The following is a 15,309-nucleotide window of genomic DNA, read 5'->3' as shown; positions in this document are numbered from 1 at the left end:
AATTGAATTGATAATGATAATTAATTTTAACAATTTATAATTATAATTAATTATATTTCTTTAACCTTTGCAATTATGTTGTCAATATTAAAAAAATAATAATTTTGCATAAAACACGATCCATATAAGTCTTCTACAATATAATCCTTATTTGGAAAATTTTCTTTGAACTTTTAAATGTTGATACGCATCAACAATTAATACAAGTATATTGATTGCGTATAGCAAATGTATTCTGACATAGAGAATGGAAGAGTTCCCGTGATATTATTATCCGCGTATTCTTTCCCGTTAAAGTGCAACTTACACTTTTCCAATGTTTAACACAGCCGATGCGCTCGTATCCGAGAGATATCCTGTTACGATCGTCCTGCGCGAGCACGCGGGATATTACAGATTCTCTGCGATAGCATGCAATTTCGAATACGGTAGACGCAAATGTCGCGAGTATAAATAATAATGAGAATTCCAGGTGAGAAAATTTCCACGGTAATTTATAGGTATTTCCCATCGATCGGTGGGACTTCCGCGTTTACTTGGGTATTTCGAAATATCGTATCGCAAAAAATCTCTATTGTATAACGGCGATGCGCGCGAGCGGAAATCGCGAAAGAGAAAAGCCGATCGCGAAACGAGAACGCGATATAGATCCGATCTGCCGCGCTCGGTTTCATCGCGGGCGAAATTAACACGCTGCGCATCCACATCCGTTTCCGTCCAGCACAGCGTCATTAACTCTCTCGTTCCTGTCGAGCGCTTTTCGACTGGGATGAATATTTGATTAACTTCATCCCAAAAGATCGTGTCATACACCAAAATATTGCAGAAGGAAATTAAAGAGTCGACTTAAAAAGAAAAAACGTGCAAATGTCAAAAATAAAAATGTAGGGAAGAAATCTTTTCTAAATATGCGCGACAAAAATATTCTGTACATTCACGTTTGGTGCTTCTCATAAATGTTTTCTTAAAAATATCTACAACTTTTATAGAATTATTTGCCTTGACACATAAAAAAAATATGACACTACAGTCTCCTTTTAAATCAAATCTTCAAATATCACAAATCTTTATAGAGAATTCAATTCTAATTCAATCAAATAATATTCCGGAAAATGAAATACTTTCAATTATTAGATTTATTTCTACATTTCTTATTTTAGACATTCTCTCCTTGACACATGATCATATTAATTAATACGAACTTAATTATAAGAAAGAAAGAGTTAATGTTTCTGGCTGATAAAATCGAGTATGAGATGGACAAGATTTTTGATGATGTTATCATATAAAATTATCATAATTTTACTTCAACATCTATGTATATGTCGAGATAATGTGGATCCGGTAATTTCCACTACATCTTCTATGATATATGTTTGTATATAAGTTTCATTTACACCGAACGGTGATTGCAATTGTCCTTTTTCACTCGCAGAAATTCGAAGTTCACGAATGAAGGCTGGCGAAATCATGGCGTTACACGAGCATGTGTGTCAAGTTTCTATAAACTGCTTATTCTTGAAAAGTTACATGTAATTCTAGTTTTGAAAAATTACAATCAGTAACGCGCAAATATAAATTGACGCGATACGTCAATAAAATTTTTAACAGTATAAACTTAAACGCTCAAATTAAACATATGTTTAAATATCAATCAGTTTCGATTATTTCATTGTCATTATAAACTATCCGACGCGCAGATTCCGCTAGCCGTGCCGGAGAAATCATTCCACCGCGACCGGAAAAAAAAAAGAAAACTATCAATCGAATCTCTTGACGAATCCCGGGCGCGCTCGGTCGGAGAACGATAATACCTATCTAAGCCTAAGATACGCGTCGCTGAGATTGGCATGTACTTACTCCAGCTGCTGCTGTTGTTTCTCGGTATCATTCGTCGCGAACTCGATCGCGATAAATGATCGTCAGGACGATCCGAGTGAACTAGAACGACCGATCGAACAACGACGATGTTCACCTGAACGCGGCGCCCGCGATGACAGTAACGGCGGCCAAGATCACCGCTGCCGATACTGTACGTTCGCAGGAACTACCGGCCGTGAGTCCAGCGTCGCTGCTGCGGGACACTTTGCTACGCACCAGCTGACCTCGCTCGACCGCGTTCGATTCATCGCTGTCGGGGTCGACTGGCGCGCCGATGTCGTCGTCCTCGCTTAGCAGCATCGACAGTTTGTTCCGCAGCGGCTTCTTCGCGCAGGGCACGCTCGCCTCCTCGTAAGGCCTGAGGATGCGCGGATAGTGCACCTCGAGGTTATCCGTGCCGGGCAAAGCACCCTTGCTACTGCCGCACAGCGGCTTAAACGTGCCCCCGCGGGTGGCTTCCTGGAAGCTCTGGAAGTTCGACTCCCAGTCGTAACTGATTAGTCGCTCCTCCAGCGTCATCCCCGCCAATTTCTGCGGCTCCTGGATCATTACCGGGCTAGAACCCCTGCGCACAAATCAAAGTCGTCCTATCAAGTCGCTGTTATCTCTTACGTTTTACATTTTATACTCCTCTTTTTTTTTGTATTTCACGCAACTTCCTACTATCTATTTAATTTCTTTTATTGTTTTTAATTTTATCACGTGGCTCTCCTCACATATAATCTTTTTGATCTTCTATTCTTCCATTTTTAATTTTTATCATATTTTTAAATATAAGAGGATATGAGAGAATAATCTTATTTTAATTTAAAAAATAATTATAAAAAATTAATGATCTTTTCGAAATTAAAAATGGGAGGATTAATTTTAGAAACTTTAGTTATAATTTATTTAGAATGTAGCTGGCAGATGTTACGTAGCGATGGTCAGTACATCTGATGCAACGTAACTATCGCTCGTTAAGTTAATAACACTCGGTGCTTTCGTAACGTTTGGGTTGTCCTTAATAACCAATCAGAGAGCAAAACGTCGCGTAATCATCATTTGTATAGAGGCATATAAACTGATAGTAACGTATAATGTGTCAATGTGCGTTTATTAAATATTTTCCCGTAAACGGTTTATCAGCCAAAGTTATAACATTTTTTTAACAGATAACGAGAATATAAATGAAACTAATTCAAAGTAATATAAAAAAAAATCGTTTCAAAACAAAGCAGAGAGAACGATTTGAGGTAAATTTTAAATAAACTTAAATTAATTAGTCGATTCAAGTACTATTGAAAATATATGTTCAGCAAAGTTGTAAAAACTTATGCATCTTTTTCGTCTTCTAAATTCCAGAGAAATATAATTATCATACAATTTTTTTTTATCAACGTAATGATTATACGTCAATGAAAATGTCAAACTTACTGTACTAATTTCTGGATTCCCAAGCTGTGCAGTACTGTCGGTAACGAGGGTAAAGAATAGCAGAGAGATAACTCAATGCGAGGATAATAGAGAGCGGACACTAGACAAGTCTCTTCTCTCGTTGCCAAGCCACCGAGCGTGATGGCCCCCCGCGATTCGGACGAGTACGTGCATTCGGCGACCAAGTGATCACCCTGTAACAAGAGAAATCGCCTAGCCATGAATAAGAGCTAAACCACAACAGAATCTTAAAAGTTTAAGAACTCGTAGTGACGACAAAAAAAAAAAAATTGTACATCACATGAAAGTATTAATGATGCGGATATAAATTGCAATTTTCAGATTAACATAATAAAATTAGACATGTACATGTTTTTTATTATCATAAATTCAATTTTGTTACTTTTTAATTGAATGTTACTACAATACATTTTTGCTCTATGTTAACACGTAATCGCGTTTTGAAACCTGAACCTTTGCCGTTCGAGTGCGTTCAAACAATTAAACTCAGGTTCATGCCCTGCGTCTGTAGCATGTCGGCACTTTACGTGATCAAAGCTTATACTTATTGCACGTTAATAAACTTTGTAACAAGCTCATAAACTTTCTGATACGTGCTATGGGTTATAATGCAGCGAAAAGTATGTTCGCGGCAACATGAGCGAAAGGCGTGCAATGTAGCGGAAAAACAGAACAGAAAAATAAGAATATATTAAAAGACTGCTGTGTGAAGGACGTAAGTTACTTGCGAAGAGTTTAAGAATATAATCTCGGATTACTTTCGAAGGAAAAATCTCGACGGATAGAATCCGAGGGTTCTTCGCGATTCTCCTCCGTTAATCGGAGATATTTTATAATTGCATTAGCCCCCCACATCACTCTAGATAAGACGAGATTATTTAAGAGATAAATGCCAATAAATTGGATCTTGACACAAGGATTAAGATAAACTTAAGCCTGTATAATATCACGGGAAAAAAGATATCAGAAAACAGAAAATACTCTTTATCGTTATGCACGCTTGAGTTGAGACTTGTACTTACCGGATACACCTTGACTGGTCTCTGGAGTCTCCGATACTCCTGATAATTGGGATCGTAGTTGGTATCGGCGGCAATCGGCGGTAGTTCCTCGCCGCCGCGGATCTGCCGCAGGCGGACCTTCCTACCGAGTTGGTGGGTGTGCATGATCACGGCGAACATGTTGATGCCGCTATTTGGTATCGTCTGGCCAGTGCATTCGGCGATACAGTGGCCCTCGGAGACCACTTCGGGTTGGCCCGGAGGTATAATGTGCCGCCAGTTCGGGTCGATGCCGACGCTGAGGATTCCGGCGTCGTGGCCACGTAGCCGATCGGTATAAAGGAGACGGAGGCCGCTGCTATCGCTGATGAAGGCGTCCAGCTGCGGATTCGTATAGTGGGTCTCCAGCATGTAGTAGCGCGGCCCCGTGAATGGATTGAGCGCGTATCCGGCCTCCAGCGGATAATTAAAGCCCTGGCGCGAGGAGAGAGAAGAGAAACGATGGATTATGCAGAAGCCATGGCAGTAAATAAAAACAGGACCGCGGCAGCGCGAGTACCGCTCGCCGTCCGGTTCTCCGGGGATCGAGGGGTCCGCGCGTACTCTCGCTCCGATCGGATCCGGTCTGATCCCGCCGCCCCCTTACTCCGGCGACCGGTGTACTCTTCACCGGACCCCATAATCGGTATACGCCTCGATCCATCAGCCGCGGACTCCCGATGCAGAAATTGTCGCTCGTGAAATTCGTTTCCTTATTGGCGATGCGCGTACACCGCGAATTACGCTCGGTTAATTTTAATTTTCCGATACTGATGATGAGCGAGATAACGATTCGCGGAATCGAGCGGTAATCACCGCTTTAATAAATAATTCTAGATTTATTATTAATGCGGCCCGGATAATTTCGATTGTCCGCATCAGACTTGGTTTGCCTTATTCATAAGATTTCTTTTCTAACTTTGGAAATTGTGCAAATTGAGAGCCAATAAAATGTTTTCGAGTCGTTAGCATTTCTATAATTTGCGATAGTATTAATTTTATTTAATATTTATTTCTTGACGTTTCATTTTCAACATTTATTTTCTAACGTTTATAAGGTTAATATAAAATAACATTGCGCCGAATTTTAAATACCGACGTCGTGATTTAAAAAAATATAATATTCAATATGATATTCATTAAGTTAGTATTGAAAGTTATATAAAAAAGAACGCGAAATAAAAATAAAAATGCACTCAATGCAGCATTCATCGCGTATCTCGACAAATATTCAACCACATTATTAGCTAACGTTATTGTTAATATTACACATCGTAATACTAGGTCACTGAATTGCTCGTTATACACGAGATCCCGACGCATCTCACGATCGGTTACAAGTTCGCATAGCATTCGTATTACCGATAACCGCGAAGAAACAAGTTTGCGGTATTCCTGTTCTCACATTAGTATGCATTACACCGGACTCGGAATTATCACGAAACTCCGAACGTGTCTTGTACGCTCTTGCATAATGTTTGATAACGCATCAGAGTCGACGTATAAGAATTTACGTGTTAAAGAGCACTAGGTATTTCCGATAATAAAAAAAAATCGCCAACGAAAAAATAAACGCAGCATCAAATTTGATAAGAATCGTCAATGTACATCGTAATACACATCTTTTAAAGAAATAAGGCTTTAATCGATTATCATATTATATCATTTTATTACATAATAACTGACCTCGATCAACAATTAGATAGTTCCATTTTTTGACAGAATCGTAGATAATTAAAGTTTTAATTACGTAGGAACAAAAATAAATTTTCAAGCGTTTTAATTTTTTATCAACGCTTTCTATATCTTCGCGATTTTACAAACGAACGCGCTTTACTCGCGCGAAATTTGTCAATAATGAAAGTACTCGAGATTCTCTCTCGTGTGTGAGTGCAAGTGAAGTTTTCGACGTACCTCAGAACCGAGACTCCAAGTGGCCGCGATCGTGTTGCACTGGAATGCGGGTTTATCAGGAACATAACAGACACTCCCGGTCGTTTCGGCCGCGGATTCCAATTCGGCTTGATCTCCACGGCACTCGTACAGGGTCATGTGATGCAGGTATTCGTGGCTTCCCGGCTGAATAACTGGTTCATACTGAAATACAGAACAGGCGAACAAGTTCGTAACGAGAATTAATGCCGAGCGCATTTCGCTCGTTTTTACAACGTCTTAATTATCCGAAAACAACACGTACTTGGCGTGTTCATTACAGAAGAAATTAATTAATCGAAAAAACACAAGTGCGAGAAGAATAATAAAAAAAGAGAATATATTTTATATATAACTTTTTGTATTTTATTTAAAATTCAACACTCTATGACGCATATATATTATATTTAGAAATATTTAATTTAATTTTGGAATCGAATATTCGCTATTTCCATATTTAAAGTTAGACAGACATCAATCGATTAATAGATCGCTAACTATCGATATTCAATAGAATATTGGCATTGACGGGAAGAGAAAGATGCTTCGCACCTCAATAGATGTCATTTCTCGCTGTTTAAAGAAAGTTGTTGGAGTACAAAATTGGAAAAGATCGGGCTATTAGTTTCGTTCCAATGTCGGAAGAACGTGCCGCGTTTCAATTTGTTCCTTCAATAAATTAAAATCGCCGATACCAGGGCCATTCGCGATTCTCGTTAATCTACGAATACATTGGTCAATAAAAGTTCCGTAAAACGCGAAAGAGTAATTCGCGTTTGAATTATCGCAAACGGAACGCTAATCGAATTCTCCTTCCCTGCCGGATACTAAGAAAGACCCGAGATAGGAACATAGTCGCAATCGCATCGCGTAGTTGGGTCACGTCCGATCGAGTTCGAGATTCAGATGTCGGTCGGTCGACCGGCGATAGGTAGAGCAAACTATATCAACCAGTCTTGTCCCAGCGTTCTGTTCGGAAATTCCCGAGTGCGGATGTGAATAGGTGCTAAGGACCGAGATACGATGAAGTAAAAAGTAAGAAAAAAAATAAAGAAAGAATAATAGAATTTCATTTATATAAATTGTATAATGTAGAAAATATTAATTGTCTAAATTATCTCTCAAGAGAGTCTTTCTGAAGGGAATGATTTGACATCTTATTGACGATCATAATTATTGATTCGTTCCGGATTTCCAGTAGCTGTCAAATTTTATTTCCATTAATTGACAAACAAGGTTAAATTCGAGAATATGACTGAGATTTTATTGAGTTATCATGTGTTCTGCGTGGGAGAACATAACTCGAGAGACATAAAATGTGAATTATTCTCTGAAATACTTCTTGATCAAATTATTTACTGACGTAAAGTTCGTGATGAACAGATAAAAATATGAACGAATATCAAAATAAATTTCAGAGCATAAATAAAATTCAGAGCAAAGAAAGAGAGATTATATTTTACACAATTTTTTAAATCAAATATTTTTTGATCTTCTCCAATTCCTTTTATTATAAATGCATAATAAAAATAATATCATAACGGTGTTTCATTCTCAGCTTAATTTTCACTGGAAAAACAGTAGCGCAAAAAACGTTAGTATAATGTAAAATGCATCCGAGTTTGTTGACAATAAAATATTCCGCGCCATGTTAAACACACGAAAACGCGAGTCACCAAATTTATTTTACTGTCTGCTTTTGTTGCCGCGGTCCGACTTCGATTTTTAACATGCAATTTGGAGAATCGCACGCGTCTGCATCGAAATGGAACGTATTACCATCGACGTGAACCGATATGCAGTAGTAATACGAGCTTTACGACCGACTGCTTTATCACTGTCGCATTTATTGATGACATCTCGTGCATCGATCTGTCATCGCGCTGATGGCGAAATTGGCGGCCGGAACGGCGAAACGATCTCACCTACCGCATTGATCCTGCCATCAAACTGATCCGCCCAGTCGTACATTTACGATGAAATTTCATAGCTGAATTAATCGATCGTGCTCGATAATTGTATTCGCGAATCGAAGACACTTTTTCTATATCAGATCGGATAATGAAGCGAATTTTTTTCCTCGCACGTGAACAAATATTTAAAAATGCTTGTAACTAATTACAATACATGAAATAATTCAAATTTCTAATTAATTTATATGTGTAAAGCACTCTTTTTACAATTTTATTCTATTAAAAAAACGAAATATATATATATATATAGATATAATTGTATAAAAAATGATATTAACCTTTTTAAAATGTGTTATTTACGCGATCAAAATATTATTTAAGAGTCCTGAGAAAAATGCAAAATTATGAATTGAAATAAGTGTTGCTTCTAGTACGTCAGGGCGTTTTTAAAAAAGGAAACCATCGTCTCGGCTATGATTAATCACCCGATGTAAAATATCGTATAACCTCTAGATTATCATTTTGCGCGGCATATTTATCGGACGGCTACTTGACGAGGCATCTCGAGATGCGAAAACACGCGAGGCAGAAGAATATCTTTCCCGTATGAGGTAGGGAGATGGGAGGGGCAAGTCGGCAAACTCGACGTGCAGTTTCTTCGGCATTACAAGAGCATCCACCTTCGCTTTAATCAAGTCGGAGAGCGGCGGGCGCGCGCGAGCTACCGTAAACGGGTTATATACCTGGAGGAGAGAACTCACCTTCACGACGTGGTGTTTGTGATTAATGCTCGGCATCTTCAGGACACGGCACCAGAGCAGCATGTCTTGCCCCATGGGTAAACGAACCTGCACAGCAATTCGAATGGTACTTCGTTAAGCGAGTATAATTCCACACGAAATTAACGGATAGAGCTACTACATTGAAACAATACTTTGGATCTCGACATTGAAATTACGAGGAAGTATCAATATTCTATATACCTAAAGAAAAATGATTAATATGTATATACACATATGAATAAAAATACATGTAAAAAAGAATTGAAGTTTTTATAATATAAATATTATAAATTAATTAAAAAAATTATTGTAGTTTAGAATTTTTAATTAAAAATTGACTTTTTATAGACAAAATATAAAGTATATTTGTAAAAAAATTAACTATAATAATTCTGTATTTTTAATCGCGATCATTCATATCTTACTATTGTGATTCAACGATAATCTTGTGATCGTCATCACAATCAAACGTCAAACATTAAACAACTCGTGGGAAATATTTCTATCTTACCGAATTCAATCACCAGATATATCATATCGCCAAAGCTCTCTTTTTTGAGAACGGACATTATGTACCATATCTTGAAAATAATTGCCACTTTATAAGAGTACAAAAAGTTTCCTTGCTGCAACGGAGTAGCAGAAGAAGTAGAGAGGAAAATTCGAGAAACTTGGCTACTTAACGCATACACACTAGTTTAATGGTTTGTTACAACAAAGTAAGCGCAGTTAAACGTAAATATATACGAGAAATTCATTACCATATTTTCCGACGCCGCGTGCGACTTACGTAACAAGGTTGCAAGTTGCTTTTATGATATACGAGCCCATTTCGCTCTGTCTCAAAGCGGCGCTTTCCACGCCACGCGACTATTTTGCGCCAGTTCTCATGCACGGTCGGCTGCATTGTGTGCACGAACGCCTTGCGAGTTTTTCGGCGCGTATAACGGAATAAGAACTGCATCTACCGGTATTAGTTGCGCTACTTGTTTTAGATGTTCCGCTCAATACATAAGCCATATTGTACGCGCAAACTTATTTTGCTCCATCTCAAAACGGTCCTTTGTCATATCTCAGGCTTTGTTATATCTTTTAGCTATAGTCGTCTTTATTATACATCCTTGTATCTCGAGCGTTTTTGACATATAGATATATACATATCTAGTTGACGAAATATTGAAAACGTCATATTAAATATCTCTTTTAATTACAAAATGATTCTAAATTTTAGCACAATTTCATATCGTAATAAATACGTGTGCACATTTTTTTTATTTATTCATTAATAAACGTGATAGTGTTATGAAACATTATTTTTTTAGAATTTGCAACTTTGGTACGGTTTGCTCAATTATACTTCTTGTTCTGTGACAGAATTACACGCATTAGTCGCGCTACTCGTCCCACGTGTCTCTCCCATTTACAAGTCAGAATCATAGTCCGCCGAATTATTCACGGATTTTCGTGTATCAATGGAACCGTGCTACAGCTTCGTTGTTGCAATGTACATACCTCGGTAATACGAAGAAGCAAGGGAAAACGAAAGGGAGACGGGTGGGTCGCTTCAAAGTGCTCGCCGCGGGGCGTAAGGGCGACCCGTATAGTGTTCGAGAAAATTACGATTCTCTTTTTCGCGCATCCCCTTCCTACGAGCGATTCCTGCCCTAAGCGCCCGGGCCATGCCATCGGATTCTCCCACGCCCTGACGTGAAATTATCGATGTCGAGATTACCGGGAAGGACGAGCGCGTTTATTGTTTTGCGGTCGAACATGCTTGACTGACGGCCGCGGGCGATGGAGGGATTTTTAGGGATGCCGCGAACGCATTTCCGACTTCTCCGAGACAATTTTTTCTGATTGATTGAAACTCGCAAAATAGCACACATGTTTAAAGATTGCAAAAAAATTTTTAATAATAAATTAATTGTCATAATTTCGCGTAGATGCAGGATTCTTTTAAATTCAAGTTTAATTTAAAATTAATTTAAAGATATATTTAAATGAAACGCATGAAAGAAACATGGTAGCATTTATAAACCTCGCTATATATTTTTAATAGCGAGAATGTAAAAACTAACAAAACACTGGGAGCAATTTCTAACAAATGATAGAGTATCGCAAAATCTGAAGAGAACAGCGGCACGTAAACCCGTTTCTCTCACCCCAGCCTCATCTTCTTTGTGACTATTCTATTCATATTCATCGCGGCGCGATACAAAAGTTATTCGACCGCTCGGCAACTTTCGTGTATCAAGTTAAGAAAGAACTTGCTTCGTGCAGGTCGAAATACAAAAATATAAAGCGACGAGACTCTAAAAGATACCGATACTTTTTCACGATATTTTCGATATCTTTGTATATATTTAAAATTGCTCTAAATAATTTTCCCATCTCCACTCCATATTTAAATAAAGTAAAACAAATTTAAGCTGGTACTTTAAGAGGGAAAGAAGAAGAAAAGCCAAAACGCCAAAAAGTAATTGGTAAAAAGAACCGACTTGCTCGTCTCGATTATTCTACCACGATGATTGTAACAAATTCCTCGTAATATGGAACAGTCATAAGAACCCCGCGAGAAACTCGACAAACTGAAAATATATATATCCGAGTTTGGAACAAATACATTCCAAATCTTCGAAGCGCACGCTTGTCTCAAACGATATTACACGGCTGACATTTCCGGGTCGTTTATCAGCACGTTTCGGCGAATGATCTTGCACTTTTTCGCGGGCCAACGAGCGCAATACGAGCCGCGAGCGTGGCCCGATTCCAGTCTCGATATAAACTATAAACAGCACCAGGGCACAGACGGTGGAATTAGCATTGTCCGATTCCCAGCGATAGCGCGCCGACCTCGTAATCTACGACCCGGCGACGCTAATGAACGAATAGTTTTTGCCGGATGTGACCCGGTCAAGATTTATGCCGCCATAAATTCGGCGCACAATACCGTCCGTCTCTCTCCCTTGCCTTCTCTCTCTCTCTCTCTCTCCAACAACGGCTCCGCACTCACGTCCGATAAAAATTCAGTACGAAATGTGCATGCCGAACACGCTAAACGCGTTCGAACATTCATCTCATGCACAGGAGATACGCGTGTCTACGCGAGTGACGAAAACAGTACGATGAGAAAAAAAAGCTCGTCTCGGATTCGTATAAACGAATAATCTGCTGCGCCCCAGGCGATATCGAAACGATGTCGATAATGTCGAATCAATCTTCATTTCGTAAAAATTTTTCACTCTCACACTTGAGAAGTTTAACTCCGAAAAGGTAATTTTCAATTAACTATATAATTATATAAAAAATTAAATGCTGTATAATTTTTCGATTACTTCTATTTTTTTTTTTTTAATTGAATATTTTGTGTCTTTTATTTTTTGCAGTTTTTGTGCAAGTTTTTAATATAAAATTATATATTAAAATTAATGTTGAGTTAATAAGAGAGAGTTATAGTCGATGATTAGCGTTGATGATTTCTCAGGAAAGCCTGAATAAAATAAGTTTGGTTTCTTTGGAACTTAAATACTTTCATGGAACCCGGCTTGAAGCTTCCCCCCCCCTCCTTCGTGCAAATCGAGTCCAATATCACACTGCCAATGGCAGATCCACTTTCGTGAACTCTAATTAAAACTCTTTAATCGTCTTTGTTCGCGTTCGCGAATTTCTCCGCGGTCGAGATGAATATTAACTTTGTTCTTGTTTCTTGTCACGTACCGTCGTAATAACGCGAATCGTAATAAATGCAATGTGCACACCAACTGCTCTCCTTCTCTCTCTCTCTCTTCCTCTTTCTCATTTCCTTTTTTAATTATGTCAAGAACGAAACGAAATATTTCCTTCTTCAGCTAGTTCGTTACGTATTTATCTTGACGGAACCTCTTTATTGCATTTATCGCGTGGAATGTTAATTTTTACCTCACAGTAGACTCTCACTCGCCTTACGTTTTATATAAATATGCGAAAAATTAAAATAAATTAAAGGAGATTAAAACTTTGCTACCCACCTGTTTGTTCAAAATATCCCAGATCTTCAGCGGCGGTTCCGCGTCCTGATTACGCGAGCTTCGTCTGGGCTGCGTGTCTCTCTGCACTAGATACAACGGCCTCGAGCCTCGTACAGCACCGTGATCGGGCAAGACCCCGGCCGCTGATACCGGTTCCTCGACATGATATTGCCAAACCACTTGCATCGTGTCGTTCTGAAACACAAAGGACGGCCCGAAGTCAAGAACGGCTCTGGTTCTGCGCTTTTTGCTGTCGAAAAATATTGATAGAGAAACGAGGCTACAAAGAGCTTGCGCCTTTATATATCCAAGTGGCCATAAAAATCGTTGCTTCCGGAAAGGAAGCAGATGCCCTGTACGACGCGAATAAACGGGCTCCTCTGCGAAGATTGCGCGCTCGGCTGCGTCTTTTAATCAAACCTCTCGTAAAATTTACGATCGAAAATTGCCCTAGACAAGCTACCTTACGAGCCATGTTTCAAAATTTCAGACAAATATAAGTACGCGTATCGATTTCTCTCGCTAATATCGCTAAGTTTCGATAAAATTAATATTCTTTTTTAATAAAACTAGATCTTTTTTATATAATAAAATTTTTATATAATATTACATATTGGTTGAAGCGATGATAAATATTTACACAGCATTTTTCTCGTTTTCTTTAATAAAAATAAATTTAATTAATTATAAATTATAATTAATTCAATTAACTTAAATAAATTTAATCGATCTTTATAATAACTTTGCAATTAAAAGTCTACATTTGTCTACTTTTTACATAATCTAAGATAGCCTAAGCTTTTCGGCGCCCTTAAATTTGCGTAGGGAATCAGCCGCGGTGTGAGGCGCGCGACAATGATCTGCGGCCGTGCTGCGGGCATACGCGATTTAATTCACCCCAAAAAGAAAGGCGACCACCGAGGGTGGCGGCCGCGCGATATACCCAATACAAGCGACAATGTCCCTCGGTGTTCGCTTGTCGCGGTTGGCCGCGAAGCGTACACGTGTCCAACCGCGCCAAACTTGGGGTCGCTTTAGCACGTGAACGAGCCACTTACACATCTCGGGACAATCGCATCTGATTGAGAAACTAGCCCGCGCACGCGGGCTTCGTTAACCGATTCATTCCAAAAAATGTTACTCATTCACGCTATTCGAGTTGCGTGAATAGAAATAAATAAATGTGGTATAACCGGATTTACGACTTTACGTTAATCAGAGCTATTTTTCTTGCTTATGTTAATATAACATGTATTTATTGTCAGCGTTAATATTTGCAAATAACGATAGATTTTCTATTATTTTTAATCTTTCATCAATCAATCTCACTTATTAACAGAAATGTATAATTGAAGCAAAAAGTGAAGAATAAATTAAATGTAAATTTGAAATATATAAATAAAGTGTGAAAAATGAATAGATATTTTTTTAATTTTTTAACACATACATATCTAACACATTGTTTGACTCTAATTTACGGCAGATGAAACGATGCATTTTTCAAATGCGACGTATAGAGAATAAAAAAATCGTTGATTGGATTCTCATCAATAAAATGATAAAAAAAGATTGCCAGAATATATAATAAACATAAATGTCTGCTTTATATATTAAACTACATATTAAGTATGTGAAACATATTAAGACATTATTGACATTTATGATAGAGATTTGCTTGATTCGCATTACAAAATATTTATTACTCCGAGAATATTAATACCGCGAGAATTCGCATTCATCATGTTCTCGATTCCTATTCTTATCGCCACTAACATATCGGCGATTCAGATTAAGAGCGCGCTTCGCCACACCAGACACGTCTCGGCGTGAAGAAAAAAATCGTCGGCGAAATCACAGAAGCGCAATCGGCATGCGAATTTGCAAGCCGCTCACGTGTTACCCATTCACGTTCTTCGATAATCGGCAAGCGTTTCCCCTTTCTCGAGGAGGAAAGACCCCCACTTGTTCGTTAATTTCACCGCGTACAATCATCGGCGCACGATGTTACGATTGTTTCAGAGTTTGTTCCGAGACAACCGGGCGCCCATCTTCGTTTGAATCAAGGGAAAGCGGGGATAAGTACGACGTAGCGACCCAGATCCGGCAGATTCGAAAGATTCTTGGAGCCAAGATGGAAAATCGATTAGAGGAAATGGGCATCGCGTTAGAAGGAAGGAGGCGAGAATCACGCGATTCCATCGATTCCAGAGACGTCCTTTGACTACATTATACATTTTCGTTGTCCTCCTTCCTCGATCAAACTGCGGTGCAGATTTCCTTCTCAAAAGTCTTTTACATAAATAGCTGTCAAAATTTA

At 38.6% G+C, this 15,309-nt stretch overlaps 1 protein-coding gene across 1 annotated transcript in view; it reads right to left on the bottom strand.

Moving 5' to 3' along the window:
- Nucleotides 1-1,148: 1,148 nt before the first annotated feature.
- LOC126851393 (MOXD1 homolog 2) overlaps nucleotides 1,149-15,309 on the bottom strand; it is a 181,914-nt gene continuing 167,753 nt past the window's right edge. The window contains exons 4-9 of the mRNA XM_050595313.1: nucleotides 12,993-13,187; nucleotides 8,965-9,051; nucleotides 6,273-6,455; nucleotides 4,341-4,793; nucleotides 3,298-3,491; nucleotides 1,149-2,446 (exon numbers count right to left, since the gene is read on the bottom strand). Coding sequence (XP_050451270.1) covers nucleotides 1,972-2,446; nucleotides 3,298-3,491; nucleotides 4,341-4,793; nucleotides 6,273-6,455; nucleotides 8,965-9,051; nucleotides 12,993-13,187 — 1,587 coding nt within the window. The 3' untranslated portion in view covers nucleotides 1,149-1,971. The remainder of the gene's footprint in view (nucleotides 2,447-3,297; nucleotides 3,492-4,340; nucleotides 4,794-6,272; nucleotides 6,456-8,964; nucleotides 9,052-12,992; nucleotides 13,188-15,309) is intronic.

This window comes from Cataglyphis hispanica, chromosome 8, assembly GCF_021464435.1.
Source record: "Cataglyphis hispanica isolate Lineage 1 chromosome 8, ULB_Chis1_1.0, whole genome shotgun sequence".
Classification (NCBI taxonomy): Eukaryota; Metazoa; Arthropoda; class Insecta; order Hymenoptera; family Formicidae; genus Cataglyphis; species Cataglyphis hispanica.
The sequence above is the reverse complement of the archived record's forward strand: the minus strand, read 5'-3'. Positions and strand labels throughout refer to the sequence as shown.